Raw genomic sequence first — 15,742 nt, 5'->3', positions numbered from 1 at the left:
GAAATCATTCAGACAACTTCTGTTCCTTCGTCATGATTGACTGATTGATATTTATTGTCACATGTACCTAAGTATAGTGAAAAGTATTTTTCTGCGGCCAAGGGAACTTACACAGTGCGTACGTACATAGTAAACAAAAGAAAAATCGACAGAGTACATTGACAAATGGTACATCAACAAATAGTGATTGGTTACAGTGCGGAACAAGGGCCAAACAAGAGCAGCATAGGGCGTCGTGAATAGTATTCTTAGAGGGAACAGATCAGTCCAAGGGTTTTGTTAGTCAGAATCCATCAGGTGCCCAATTGTTTTCCTTGCAAACTTCTTTCTCTAAAGAGCTTAACTAAACTGAGGATTAGAATCAAGATACACGCTATATTTTAAACATGAACACACAAAATCAAACATTTTGCTGAACACATTCAATTTTTGTTTGAAGAAAAGGTAGTCAGGAAAATGAGTTTGCGGAATGCTTTTGGGACTGTTTCCTAGATTAATATATTGTGGAAGCAGCTAGGATTAAAGCTATTTTATATCTTATATTGTGCAATGAGTCAGGATTAATTTGCAATCTCATATTAAAAGATGCTCTGGGGGGGAAAGTGATCAGAATAAAACTGAAATCCATATTATGTTTGAAAGCAACATACTCAAGTCCAAAACAAAAATCTGAAACTTAAACAAAGTCAATTACACAGTTATGCGAAGAGAGCTAGCTAACGTAGATTAGATCAATTGATTAAATGTTAAGATAAGCAAATGGTGGAGAACATTGATCAAAATGATTTAATATTTTCAAATATTTACAAATTAGCTTTAATTTAAAAAATGTAATCTCAACTCAAATAATTCATCCATGGCTTACTGTAGAAGTTAAGGATAGTATTAGATATTTTTTAAAAGCTTTTAATATGGTGATGGATATTAGTAAGCTGGAGAAATGGGAGCAGTTTAGAAACCAGAAAAGGGCAATCAAATATAGATATGGCAAAGGTAGAATAAGGGAGCAAACCAATCAGGAATATAAAAACATATTGGAAGAGCTTTTACAAATATATGAAAATGAGGAGACTAGCTAAAGTTAATGCTAATTGCTTAAAAACGGAAATAGAATCAATTAACAAGGGGAACGAGGAAATGGCAGATACTGAATAAATATTTGGCACCTATCTTGAAGGGGAAGACGCAACTTAGACACTAGAAATAGATGATAGCCAAGGGTTTTTAAGAGTGAGGAAGATTAAGTAAATAATATCAACAGAGACAAAATATTTGGGAAACTTAAGGGACGATGATCTGACAAAACCTCAGGTTCTGATGGCATGCATCCTAGGATTCTAAGAGATAACTGCAGAGATAATGGATGGATTGGTCACAATTGTCAAAAATTGCTTTGATTCTAGAATGGTGCCAACAAATGAAAGTCAGCAAATGTCAACTTCTATTCAAGAAATGAGGGACAGAGAAAAAGGTGAATGCAATTGAAAAGGTGAAGGCAGGGACTTCTGGTGGTGGCCATGGAGGGGTAGGTCGCACATTTGATAGCTCCCGCCTGAAACGGACTTTTGGATCTTTTCCCCCTGATTTTTTTCGGGTTTTATGGGATAAAGCAGTGAAGAGTGAAACAGTAAGGAGAAATGGGCCAAGAAAGAACGGAGCAGCAAGTGGGAGAACTGAGAGTTGAGCATTTATCAAGATGGGAGCGGATTTGGCCAAGAGGCGAGCTGGGTTCAATCGGGCAAAAACGACACTCTTTAAGAAGGGGGTGAAGTTCGGGATGCTGTACCCAGCCCGCCTGTGGGTCACACATGAGGAACGGGACTTCTACTTTGAAATGGCAGACGAAGTATGGACCTTTATTAAAGAAATGAAGCTGGAGGCGAATTAAAAGACACTTAAGCCTCGGAGAAGTACTGTGGCAGCGATTTGTGGTGCTGGATTGTAAACATTTAAGTAGCTCCATGTGAAATAATGGGCTGTGTGGATGGTTAAAGGTTGATCTGTCTTGCAGGGACCTTTTTAGAGGGGGGGATGGGCTTTGAATTTGGTTCTGCATTTTGGGTGACTATTTTTCTAAAGTGATTGTTTCTTCACAGTTTTTTTCCTGTTGTTTGTTTACTAGGGAATGTGATGCTTTTAAAATGTTTATTCATGTGGACGGGAGAGAGGAGAATACATGCTGCTTGGTGCCAGGGGTGGGAGCTATCGAGTCAGCATGGGTCAGCTGACTCTCGGAAGCACAGTGGGGGGTGGACAGCTGTTAAGCTGGAGCTTGACTTGGGGGATTGGGTTTTTAGTGTTGTTGCTAGGGGGGGAACTGTTACTAGGGGACAAATGGGAGGTCGGGAACGGCCTAAAAAGGGTGATGGTTAGTCAGGGGGGGGGGGGGGTTGGAAGCCCCCCCCGTCCAGAATGATCACATGGAATGCGAGAGGACTGAATGGGCCGGTCAAGAGGGCTCGCGTGTTCACGCATTTGAGGGAACTGAAGGCGGACATGGCAATGCTACAAGAGACACACCTAAAGGTTACAGACCAGACGAGATTGAGGAAGGTGTGGATGAAATGAAAATCGCTTATTGTCACAAGTAGGCTTCAAATGAAGTTACTGTGAAAATTAGACAATTAGACAAGTGTTCCACTCAGGACTGGACTCAAAGACCAGGGGGGTAGCGATCTTGATCAACAAACAAGTGGCATTCGAGGCAGGGAGAATCGTGTCAGACAAGGGGGGTAGGTACATAATGGTGAGTGGAAAGCTGGAGGGGGTGCGAGTGGTACTTGTGAACATATACGTGGAATTTATGAGGGAGGTGTTAGGTAAGATCCCTGACTTAGAGTCACATAACCTGATCATGGGAGGGGACTTCAACACAATCATTGATCCGGAATTGGACCGGTCAAAATCCAGGACAGGGAGGAGGCTGGCTGCGGCAAAGTAATTAAAGGGTTTTATGGAACAGATGAGGGGGGGGGGGTGGGGGGGGGGGGAGAAAGTAGACCCATGGAGGTTTGCACGGCCGAGGACGAAGGAGTTTTCCTTTTTTTCACATGTCCACAAGGTATACTCTCACATCGACAGTTTTGTTCTGAGCAGGGCGCTAATACCGAAGGTGGTGGATACTGAGTATTCGGCAATTGCAGTGTTGGATCATGCCCCGCACTGGGTGGATCTACGGGTTAGTGTGGAGAGAGGGCAATGCCCGCTGTGGAGGCTGGATGTGGGGTTGCTAGCGGACGAGGTGGTCTGCGGGCGGGTTAACAAGTCCACCTAGAACTACCTGCAAACAAATGATACGGGGGAGGTCTCTGCAGCGACGGTCTGGGAAGTTTTGAAGGTAGTAGTCAGAGGGGAATTAATCTCGATACGGGCCCACAGAGAAAAGGTGGAACGGGCTAAGAGGGATAGATTAGTGGAGGAGATACTCCAGATGGACAGGAGATCCTCGGAGGCCCCGGACACGGGGCTACTCAGGGAGCGGCAGAGGTTACAAGTGGAGTTTGGGCTGTTGACCACAGGGAAAGCAGTGGAACAGTTGAGGAAGGCAAGGGGGGCGATCCATGCGTACAGGGAAAAGGCAAGCAGAATGTTGGCGCACCAGCTCAGGAAAAGAGAGGCGGCCAGGGAGATAGGTAAAGTAAAGAGTAGAGACAGTAATACTGTCCTGGACCCAGCGGGGGTGAACGAGGTGTTTAAGGACTTTTATAGTAAATTATATGAGTCGGAACCCCCGGCTGGGGTGGAGGGGATGAGGAAATTTCTGGATCAGTTGAGGTTCCCGAGGGTAGAGGAGGACCTGGTGGAGGGGCTGGGAGCCCCAATTGAGATTGAGGAAATAATCAAGGGGCTCGAGGGCATGCAGTCAGGTAAGGCCCCGGAGCCTGACGGCTACTAGGTGGAATTCTATAAGAAGTTTTCAGAGATATTGAGCCCACTGCTGGTGAGGACATTTAACGAAGCAAGAGAGAAGGGAGTCCTCTCCCCAACAATGTCGCAGGCCTCGATTTCATTGATCTTGAAACGGGAGAAGGATACGGAGCAATGCGGGTCATACAGGCCGATTATTCTACTGAATGTGGATGCCAAACTGCTGGCTAAGATACTGGCCACAAGGATAGAGGACTGTGTCCCGGGGGTGATAGGGGAAGACCAGACGGGATTTGTTAAGGGCAGGCAACTCAAGGCCAATGTTCAAAGGCTTCTAAATGTTATTATGATGCCCTCAGGCGAGGAGGGGGAGGTGGTGGTAGCGATGGATGCGGAGAAGGCTTTTGATCAGGTGGAGTGGAATTACCTGTGGGAGGCACTTGGAAGGTTTGGGTTTGGTAAGGGCTTTATTGACTGGGTGCGGTTGCTCTATCAGGCACCAGTCGCGAGTGTGCGTATGAACCGGCTGAAGTCGGGGTATTTTGAACTACACCGAGGGACGAGGCAAGGGTGCCCCCTCTCCCTGTTAGCTCTGGCCATAGAGCCATTGGCCATGGCGTTAAGAGCCTCTATGAACTGGAAAGGGCTGGTTCGGGGGGAGGGGGGAGGGTGGGGGGGAGAGCACCGGGTCTCGCTCTACGCTGATGACCTGCTCTTGTACATTTCGGACCCGTTGGAGGGGATGGGGGTAGTAATGCGAAACTTGGGGGAATTTGGCAATTTTTCAGGGTATAAATTGAACATGGGGAAAAGCGAGATGTTTGCGATCCAGGCAAGAGGGCAGGAAAAGAGACTGGGAGAGCTGCCGCTTCGAATGGTAGAGAGGAGCTTTCAATATCTGGGAATCCAGGTGGCCCGGAAATGGGAGGTACTACACAAGCTAAACGTATCCCGGTTGGTAGAACAAATGGAAGGGGACTTAAGAGATGGGACATGCTCCCGCTATCACTGGCGGGGAGGGTACAGACCGTGAAAATGACGGTCCTCCCCAGATTTCTGTCTGTCTTTCAGTGCCTCCCCATCTTCATCCCTAAGGCCTTTTTCAAGCGGGTGAATAAGATTATTTTGGGCTTTGTGTGGGCGAGTAAAACCCCGCGAGTGAAGAAAGTGTTGCTGGAGCGCAATCAGGGGGAGGGTGGGTTGGCGCTGCCGAACTTCTGCAATTACTACTGGGCGGCTAATATAGCCATGATCAGGAAGTGGGTAGTGGGGGACCTTTCGGCATGGGAGCGGATGGAGGCGGCATCATGTAAAGACACCAGTCTGGGAGCATTGGTAACGGCACCTCTGCCGTTCTCACCGGCCCGATACTCCACAAGTCCGGTGGTAGTGAGGATCTGGTGGCAGTGGAGGAGATATAAAAGAGTGGAGGGAGCATTGATTTGGACCCCGATTTATAACAACCACAGGTTTGTACCGGGTAGGCTAGATGGCGGGTTCCAGAGTTTGCAGAGGGCAGGAATTAGAAGGATGGGGGATCTATTTATAGATGGGAGCTATCCCAGCTTAAAGGTTTGGAGGATAAATTTAATTTGCCAGCAGGGAATGGTTTTAGGTATTTGCAGGTGTGCGACTTCCTGAGAAAACAGGTGCCGGCCTTTCCGCTGCTGCTGCCACGGGGGATACAGGATAGAGTAGTTTCCAGTACCTGGGTGGGAGGGGGAAAGGTATTGGATATTTACCAGGAGCTTACGGAGGTGGAGGAGCTTAAGGGTAAGTGGGAGGACGAGCAAATAGGGTTAAGGAAAATCCCAAGGCTTTTTACACGTACATAAAAAGCAAGAGGGTAGCCAGGGAAAGGGTTGGCCCACTGAAGGATAGGCAAGGGAATCTATGTGTGGAGCCAGAGGAAATGGGCGAGGTACTAAATGAATACTTTGCATCAGTATTCACCAAAGAGAAGGAATTGGTAGATGTTGAGTCTGGAGAAGGGGGTGTAGATAGCCTGGGTCACATTGTGATCCAAAAAGACGAGGTGTTGGGTGTCTTAAAAAATATTAAGGTAGATAAGCCCCCAGGGCCTGATGGGATCTACCCCAGAATACTGAAGGAGGCTGGAGAGGAAATTGCTGAGGCCTTGACAGAAATCTTTGGATCCTCGCTGTCTTCAGGGGATGTCCCGGAGGACTGGAGAATAGCCAATGTTGTTCCTCTGTTTAAGAAGGGTAGCAAGGATAATCCCGGGAACTACAGGCCGGTGAGCCTTACTTCAGTGGTAGGGAAATTACTGGAGAGAATTCTTCGAGACAGGATCTACTCCCATTTGGAAGCAAATGGACGTATTAGTGAGAAGCGGCACGGTTTTGTGAAGGGGAGGTCGTGTCTCACTAACTTGATAGAGTTTTTCGAGGAGGTCACTAAGATGATTGATGCAGGTAGGGCAGTAGATGTTGTCTATATGGACTTCAGTAAGGCCTTTGACAAGGTCCCTCATGGTAGACTAGTACAAAAGGTGAAGTCACACGGGATCAGGGGTGAGCTGGCAAGGTGGATACAGAACTGGCTAGGCCATAGAAGGCAGAGAGTAGCAATGGAGGGATGCTTTTCTAATTGGAGGGCTGTGACCAGTGGTGTTCCACAGGGATCAGTGCTGGGACCTTTGCTCTTTGTAGTATATATAAATGATTTGGAGGAAAATGTAACTGGTCTGATTAGTAAGTTTGCAGACGACACAAAGGTTGGTGGAATTGCGGATAGCGATGAGGACTGTCGGAGGATACAGCAGGATTTAGATTGTCTGGAGACTTGGGCGGAGAGATGGCAGATGGAGTTTAATCCGGACAAATGTGAGGTAATGCATTTTGGAAGGTCTAATGCAGGTAGGGAATATACAGTGAATGGTAGAACCCTCAAGAGTATTGAAAGTCAAAGAGATCTAGGAGTACAGGTCCACAGGTCATTGAAAGGGGCAACACAGGTGGAGAAGGTAGTCAAGAAGGCATACGGCATGCTTGCCTTCATTGGCCGGGGCATTGAGTATAAGAATTGGCAAGTCATGTTGCAGCTGTATAGAACCTTAGTTAGGCCACACTTGGAGTATAGTGTTCAATTCTGGTCACCACACTACCAGAAGGATGTGGAGGCTTTAGAGAGGGTGCAGAAGAGATTTACCAGAATGTTGCCTGGTATGGAGGGCATAAGCTATGAGGAGCGATTGAATAAACTCGGTTTGTTCTCACTGGAACGAAGGAGGTTGAGGGGAGACCTGATAGAGGTATACAAAATTATGAGGGGCATAGACAGAGTGGATAGTCAGAGGCTTTTCCCCAGGGTAGAGGGGTCAATTACTAGGGGGCATAGGTTTAAGGTGAGAGGGGCAAGGTTTAGAGTAGATGTACGAAGCAAGTTTTTTACGCAGAGGGTAGTGGGTGCCTGGAACTCGCTACCGGAGGAGGTAGTGGAAGCAGGGACGATAGGGACATTTAAGGGGCATCTTGACAAATATATGAATAGGATGGGAATAGAAGGATACGGACCCAGGAAGTGTAGAAGATTGTAGTTTAGTCGGGCAGCATGGTCGGCACGGGCTTGGAGGGCCGAAGGGCCTGTTCCTGTGCTGTACATTTCTTTGTTCTTTGTTCTTTTATTGGCACAACCTCAGCTCTTTAGCAGACAGCCAGCTTCACTGCGATGGCACTGTCCCTGAGTTGTTCTGAACTCCAGTTACCCATTTACACAGAGCTGTCCATGGGCTCCTAGGGCTTCTTCTAAGCCAGCAACGTTCTGAGCTCACTTTTACCCACTACCCACTTTCCATGCCACCCTCGTCATGCAGGTGATCTCGGCCACAGCTCCAAAGAACCTGGAATGCTGGGCTGAGCATGCACGACTTGTCACCTTGCCACACTGAGCATACGCCAAAACCTTTGTCCCTGCTGAGAATAGATCCCTTGGCCACACCCAAAAAAAAGTACGGTCACATCTCTTAACAAGCTCTACAAATGCTGCAAAATCTTTGAGTGTTTCTAAAGTTTCCTGTCTTAGTTCAGATTTCCTGCACCCTCGTATTGTGTTAAAGGAGGGGGTGGAGTGAAGGCTCACTAGCTTGGTTGACGTAATGAGAGGGTGCCCTAATGCTAACGTGCTGAGTAAATGGGCCTAAACTATCTGGAGTTAAGAACAATGAGAGGTAATCTCACTTAAATATACAAGAATTCAAAGGGGCTTGATAAGGTAAACAGTGGTTATTTCCACAGCCTGGAGAAATTAGAATGTGGGGGAACAAGCATCGAGCTCAGGGATCAAGCATTTTGGACTGAAATAAGGAGAAATTTCTTTAGAGGGTTCTGATTCTCTGGCATTCTCTACCGCAGAGAGTTGTGGATGATCCATTATTGTATATGTTCAAAGTTGAGACTGATTTTTGGTCTCAGGGCAAAAAGAAATATAGTGAGCAGACAAAGTGGATGTTCGGTAGAATATCGGCTGTAATTGTAGTGCATGGCGAAACACACTCAAGGGGCCGTTTGATTGATTCTCGCTCCTATTTCCTATGTTTTTAAACATGTATGGTTTAGTGAGATTTGTACAATTGCATGGGCCCATGTTTTAGCTGATATAAAAATCTCACCTGGTGCTGCGTGGTTTGCACAAATTTCTTTGATTAATTCCTTATGAATACAAAGTTTGAAATAGGATCAAAGCAATATGTTCACTGTATTCTTTAATTGTGAGTAAAACATCCCCACAATGGTTCAGCAAGTTTATCCAATGGGTAATTATGATAGACTAGGTAGGAATCCTCAATCTGCGCGGAGTTATCCTGCCAACACTCACTGTAAAAGGCATACTGGCTTTGGCGAGATACAGGACAGAATTTCACATTTCTGCAAGAAGGATCCAACTGAATTATAACTTGTCAATTAGAGAGCTGTTCAAATACACATTATGATTTCATACACTTGGAGTTTCAGTGCTTGAGAGCAAGCTGAAGCCAAGCGTTGACAGTGAAAGGAGAGCATGGTAATCTGGGCACCCCACCCACCCGCTCCTCCAACCACCGTCTGCCCCACCTGCAAGGGGGACTGTAGGTATTGCATTGGACTCCTCAGTCACCTGAGAACCCATTTCTAATGTGGAAGCAAGTCATCCTCAACTCCATGGGACTGCCTAAGAAAAACATGATTTAATAATTCTTTGTTAAAGGGAGATGGTGGCAGTGTGGTAATATCACTGCACTGGTACTCCAGAGGCTCAGGCTTAATATTAATTAAGCACCATTTTACGGTAGGCAAGAAGAACAGGCCTGGGTTAATCCTTGTGATTTGACGTTCAGGACAGATTGGATGAAGAAAGTCTTCATGCAAAGAACACATGTATACTAATCCTCTGAGTAAGGTAGTTACAGCAAAAACCTCAAACTCTTCAAATTACAGGTCAATAACAAATGGAAAGAATGTGAATTCATAACTCGCAGATGAGCGAAGGCAGGACAAATATCCTCACTCACCTGCTTCCTGAGTTTGTACCTTTAGCATCGGATTTCAGTAAATACACTGCATACACACAAACATTACACAATAAAAAGACTCGCCTTCTACTCAACCATAAAGACATACCTTGTATCCGGGTCCTAACTGATGTATTGCAAATATTTGTGCTGGGTTAAGTGCTTCAGTGAACACATACACAGCTCCAAGCTGCCCACAGAATACTCTATTTGCATCTGCAGTTTCCGATGAGCCCAGGAAGCATTTGTCAAAACTCTAAACAAAGAAAACAAGTAATGCAATGATAAATGCTTATGCACTTTGAGCCAAGCAAATGACTTTAGTTTATCAGATTATATTGAAAATCCAGTAAAACAAACAGATCATAAATATTTTCCAGCAGAACTAAAAGACTGCAGCTTAGAATCAGAGAATGTACAGCACAGGAGGCCCTTAGGCCCATCGTGCCAATGCTAGCTCTTTGAAAGAGTTATCCAATTAGTGCACCCCACTGCTCTTTAGTCTCAGTACTGCAACTTTCTCCTTTTCAAGTAGATATCCAATTCCCTTCATAAAGTCACTAATGAGTCAGTATCTGCCATTCATTCAGATAGTTAGTGCATCCCAGATCATAACACACAGTGTAAAATTAATCTTCATCTCCCTCTCACTATTTTGACAATTGCCTTAGCTCTAGGGTGCTCTGATTACTGACCTTCCTGCTAGTGGAAATATTTTCTCTTTACTTATTCTATCAAAACCCCTTTGATTGGATATAGGTATGAAAATAATTCCAGTTTCCTTCATTACTCCACATAATTGAAGTTCCCATCTTTCTTACAATTTTAGTAACTTCTCAGCATCACTTTTCAGACTTGGTTCAAAGTTCACAACCCCACTTAGCCAACAGTATTGGTGCACTAAGCAACAAAAGTAAAAATTCAGACGTCAAAGCATTAAACTGCAAACGGTATGTGTTCACTTTATCTTCTTTTGTCAAAAAAGGTGAAAAGGTTGATGGTGAGATTTGCTATTATAGAATTCCTTCTGGAAACACTAACAAGGCAAAATGTGATCAATATACGAATCATAGAATTTATAGTGCAGAAGGAGGTCATTCGGCCTATCGAACCTGCATCGGCCCTTGGAAAAAGCACCCTACTTAAACCCACGCCTTCACCTTATCCCCATAACCCCACCGTATCTTTTGGACACCAAGAGCCAATTTAGCATGGTCAATCCACCTAACCGGCACATCTTTGGACTGTGAGAGGAAACCGGATCACCCGAAGGAAACCCACGCAGACACGGGGAGAAAGTGCAAACTCCACACAGTCACCCGAGGCCGGAATTGAACCCGGGGTCCCGGAGCTGTGAGGCAGCAGTGCCTGATGCATCTCGATCCTCATATTCTAACTACCACCTGTTCAAATACATGCATGTTCAACCCATCTTTTTTATTTTTTCCACAAAGCGACATTGAACTTACATCATTAGTGTTGACATGCCAAGCCATATCTCCATAAGAAACCAGCTGACCATTGACATAACAACGAATCTCACTATTTCTCCAGCGATTGTAGATATGCACAATGCTGATCATATACCACTGAAAAACAATATACATAATATACTTTTACCATCAATATTAATGAAATCTGACATCTGCACAATTCTAGACATAACAGCTTATTCATTTCAATGTGCATCAACCAGAGCAGTCAGTTATTGTAAATTAGCATTCATTTTAGCAACAACAAGCATAAGCAGAGTCTGTCTTTGCCTGCTGCAATGCTCCAGAGAGGCCCGACGCAAGCTACAGGAGCAGCATCGCCGATTGGGCATGTTGCAGCCCTGGGGAGTCAACACTAAATTCGGCTGCAACTGTAGACTTTTACCTTTCTCCTCCATCTTAAACCCCTCTTTTTAATAAAATATTCCATACATATATGCCTCGATGCAAAACACACCCTCCGCATACCAGGCTATTTGGCATTTGTTCTTAAAGTTGCTACTTTTTATTGCAGTTTTATTTGCTCAACATTTTCCATCCTTTCAGTTCCGATGAAGGGTCATTGGGCTCAATCTTCCCAAAAGGGAACAAAGTTCCCGAGTGAGCACATTTAGTCACGTGTTTCCCGGCACTCGCAGTGCCGAGAAACACATGGCTATTGAACACGACTCACTTTGAATAAGGGGCCTAAATGGGGAAAGTGCGGCCGAGGCCGCACATAGGCATGTTTTTTACAATGGGGAGCTCCGCTCGGCAGAACTTCCCGTTGTAACTGCATACCAATATCCGAGGCCCACAAAAAAATCACCGACCTTCCCTCCCAACTAAAAACTCAGCATGGCCAGGCAACCCCGGACCAATTGCACACGCAAAAAATACCAGCCTGGCACCTTGACAGTGCCAACTTGGCAGTGCCCCTATCAGCTGGCAGTGCCACCTGGGCACCTTGGCAATGCCAGGCTGGCACCCAAGTGGCACTGCCAGGGTACCCAGGTGGCACCAGCAGTGCCAGGGCACCACCCTGCCAAAGGGCATGCAGCTGGGGGCCTCCAATCCCCTTGGAGACCCCCACGAGTACCATTCCATCTGGTCCCCATTTACGGGGACCAGCACCAAACAACACTCACCCGAGGTCCCCGTCCCATTGTGGGCGGGATTCTCTTTGTAACATCTTGTGAAATTGCTTTGAATCTCGCGAGGCATTGCGGGCCGGATAGATCCCCGGAGAGGGACCTCCCGGCTTTCACCGGCCACGCTGCGCCGGAAAAGCCGCACACTGTGGCACAGCGTGGCCGGAGGATGGTGCCCTATGACTTGAAACGTTAATTCTGTTTCTCTCCTGATAAATGCTCGCAGACCTGCTGAGATTTCCAGTGTCCTCTGTTCTGGTTTCAGATTCCAACATCTGCAGTATTTTGGTAATCTTTTAGAAGCAGAGCTTTTTCTATTCTTTTATGTTATTTTATATATTGTTAAGGAGAATTAGACTGTGGTTATTCAGCTTTGAACACGTATTCTATTTGACTGCAGATTATCTTGGGCTTAGGTGTTTCAATCGATTTTCCACTATCAAAATAAAAGAAATTGTGCTCAGTGCCTTTCAGAATATCCTTGCCTTAGGTTTTACAGACAATGAAATACTTTCATAATTTAGGAAACATGGCAACCAAGTATTTTTTATTCACTCAAGAGATCTGGACTTCCATGGCTAGAGGGAGTGAATGTTATTGCATGGGGTACCAATCAAGTGGGCTGCTTTGTCCTAGATGGCGGCAAGCTTTGAGTATTGTTGGAGCTGTATTCATTCAGGCCAAGGGGACAGTATTCCAACATGCTCCTGACTTGTGTTTTGTAGATTATGACAGGCTTTGGGGAGTCAGGAGGCGACACAGGATTCCTCGCCTCTGACCTGCTCTTGTCCGCAGGATGTTCATAATGAGGAATTCAGAGATGGTAATGCCATTGAATGTCATGGGGCAATGGTTAGATTCTCTCATATTGGAGATTGGCATTGTTTCACATTTGTGTGGCGTGAATGTTGCTTGCCACTTGTCAGCCCAGGCCTGGATATTTTCCAGATCTTGCTGCATTTGCACATGTACTGCTTCAATATCTGAGGAGTCGTGAACAGTGCTGAACGTTGTGCAATCATACACAAACATCCCCACTTCAGATCTTTTGGTGGAAGGATGGTCAGTGATGTGCAGCTGAAGATGGTCAGGCCTGGGACACTACCCTGAGGAACTCCTGCAGTGAAGTCCTGGAGCTGAGATGACTGACTTCCAACAACCACAACCATTTTCCTTTGTGCCAGGTATGACTCCAACCAGCAGGATGTTTTCTCCCTGTCCCCCATTGATTCCAGTTTTGCTTTGGGCTCCTTGATGCCATACTCGGTCAAATGCTGCCTTGATGTCAAGTGCAGTCACTTTCACCTCAGTACTGAATCAAAGCTAACACTGTCAACTTGTGGTTTTCTATTACACCTGATAAAAGAATACACAAGGGCAAATTTGTGTCAGAAATATATGAAGCACACTAGTGTCATGATGAAAGGACATCACATTTGAGCCTAGATTTTTTAATAATCATGCACTATATTCAAAAATTTACATCACAAAAGTTTCAACTTTTAATATAAATCATAGAAGGCAATGAAATACAAAAAATTGATCTCCTGATTGGACAGTATAAACAAAATATGTTTTTTGATACAAGTAGCATTTGTGGTCTTCCATAAAATGTATTCTCCAATTTATTAATGTTAGTTATGTCATGTATTTACCTTTCTTGGTTGAAAATCATACTTCACACAATGCTGGAAACCTTTTCCTTTTGATTTCAACGATGTTACAATCAAACAGTTTCCAACAAAATGTGCTGAATAGCCAACTCCTTTGCTCGTTCGAAAGCTGCAAATTACACAATGGCACATTATTGTAAGTCTTCACAAAAATTTCAGGTTAATTGCAGATAAATCATGGTTGTTAAGGTATACTTCTACATAACATTAAGTTAATAGTCTTCATTTTGTAACTTTCATTCCACACAGCAGTTTCCCAATTTCATCTTTGCATCACATAGCTGTGCAGAAACTACTAGTTAGTTTCAATTTATGGAAGCGAAGGGGAGACAGAGAAAGCATTACCCCACATTGCTTTGGCATGGGACCTAGCTTCAGACCAGCATTGGTTGAGACCAGTGACCAGTAGTCTGCCCACCCAGCCGGGGTGGTCTGTCATGTGGAATCGCGAAAGGGGAAAATCGTATTAAAAGAGGGAGTCTCCATGCCAAAAATAGCTTTGATTACATTAAAACACTTTGTTACAATTTTATTCCATCCTCTCCACTGGTGAAGAGCACATTGTGTACTTGGTCATTTTCTCCTCCAGTCCAGTGCAACTTATTTATACTACATGCTTATGCCTCAAATGATTACCAAAACCTTATGATATTTAAAATCACTTAAGCTGACAATACATGACACTTTCTTGAATTGCAAATAACATCCCAGAAAACACTGGAAAAGACAATCAACATGCTATCCAGGCAAAGAACTAGCTTCACAGATCAGCTGTTATCAGTGAACTGGAAAGCCAGGCAGTTTCTATATTGGGCACGATTCCCCCCCAAAAAATTCAAAGTCCATTTGTGGCGGGTTTTTCATGCAGTTTCCCACCGCTATTCAATTACACTTTTTTTGGCCCTGTAGAGTTTCTCATCGGTTTCGCCAACACTTAGAGGGTGCGATTCAGCGGAAAGATTTCTAAGTGTGGTAGCGAGCGGGAATTGTCGCGAGCCTCCCGGCACTCGACCCAGCGAGGCCGGCAATGCAATTCAACATTAATTGGTCCACCTAACAAGGCTTCACGGGCTTCTTGCCACAAATGAAGGCTTGCCAGCTGATTCGCCTGCACTGCGCTCGCCAGCCCCCCGCTAACAACATGAGCAGCACTACTCAGTCAACACCAGCCAGCTCGCAATAATGGCTCCAAGGAGATCAGCCCCAAGATTCGGGGATGCTGACCTAGGGAGGCTCCTGGAGGCAGTGGAGGCCAGGAGGGATGTCCTGTTTCCCCGAGGGTCCTGGAGCGTGAGCCAAAAGACGAGGTGACGGCAGCCGTCAGCTCGGAGAGTGTGGCCAGGAGGACTGGCCTTCAGTGCTGGAAAAAGGTCAACGACCTACACCGGGCAGCATGAGTGAGGGGACACCAATGCCCCACCCGCGCCCCCCTCCCCACCATGGGAGCATCCACCCCCTCCCCCCCGAATCCCCCTGGCAAGCCCCAGCCCTCCCTCCCACCCCTCCCCCCTCAATATGCCCCAACTCTGCCTTCACACCCCTTCACTCTGCCTTCACAACCCTTCTCTCACCACAGTGAACCACACGTCTGGCTAACGATGCCCTCTCTGTGTCTCCTCAGGAAAACCGCTCACACAATCGGTGGGAGGGGGCCCAGACTGGCGGTGGGGTGCCGGACATCAGAATCCTGACCTCCTTCGAGGCGCGGGCCCTGGAGGTGACTGGAGTGGCCGAGGACATAGCAGTCACCCACGCAGAGGCTGGCGGACGCCGCAGAGTTGCGAAACCACCAGGCTCCACCTGTCAAACGCGAGTTGTGATAGCCTTACTGACTGACCCATCCCTCCCATTGACCACATGTCCCTTCTCCCACATGTCCTCCAGTGAACAGAGCCAGCCCATCCTGGGTGGCCCCCTCTCCTGAATCACAGGAGAACACCTTGGAGGGGAGCTCCGAGGATGCAACTGTCATAGTTGTGGCACAGCTATCATCCCCACCCTCCACCAGCACAGATACACACATCGCAATGGGAAATACTAATGGTCAGGCGTCTGGGGTGAGCACCACAC

The 15,742-nt window shown here is 46.0% G+C and overlaps 1 protein-coding gene across 1 annotated transcript in view; it reads right to left on the bottom strand.

The window, feature by feature from the left end:
- LOC140391333 (neurobeachin-like) overlaps window positions 1-15,742 on the bottom strand; it is a 382,107-nt gene that overhangs the window by 159,847 nt on the left and 206,518 nt on the right. Inside the window, exons 6-8 of the mRNA XM_072475916.1 lie at window positions 13,655-13,781; window positions 10,846-10,965; window positions 9,486-9,632 (exon numbers count right to left, since the gene is read on the bottom strand). Coding sequence (XP_072332017.1) covers window positions 9,486-9,632; window positions 10,846-10,965; window positions 13,655-13,781 — 394 coding nt within the window. The remainder of the gene's footprint in view (window positions 1-9,485; window positions 9,633-10,845; window positions 10,966-13,654; window positions 13,782-15,742) is intronic.

Source organism: Scyliorhinus torazame, chromosome 15, assembly GCF_047496885.1.
Source record: "Scyliorhinus torazame isolate Kashiwa2021f chromosome 15, sScyTor2.1, whole genome shotgun sequence".
Lineage (NCBI taxonomy): Eukaryota > Metazoa > Chordata > Chondrichthyes > Carcharhiniformes > Scyliorhinidae > Scyliorhinus > Scyliorhinus torazame.
This window is presented reverse-complemented; position numbering and strand designations above follow the sequence as displayed.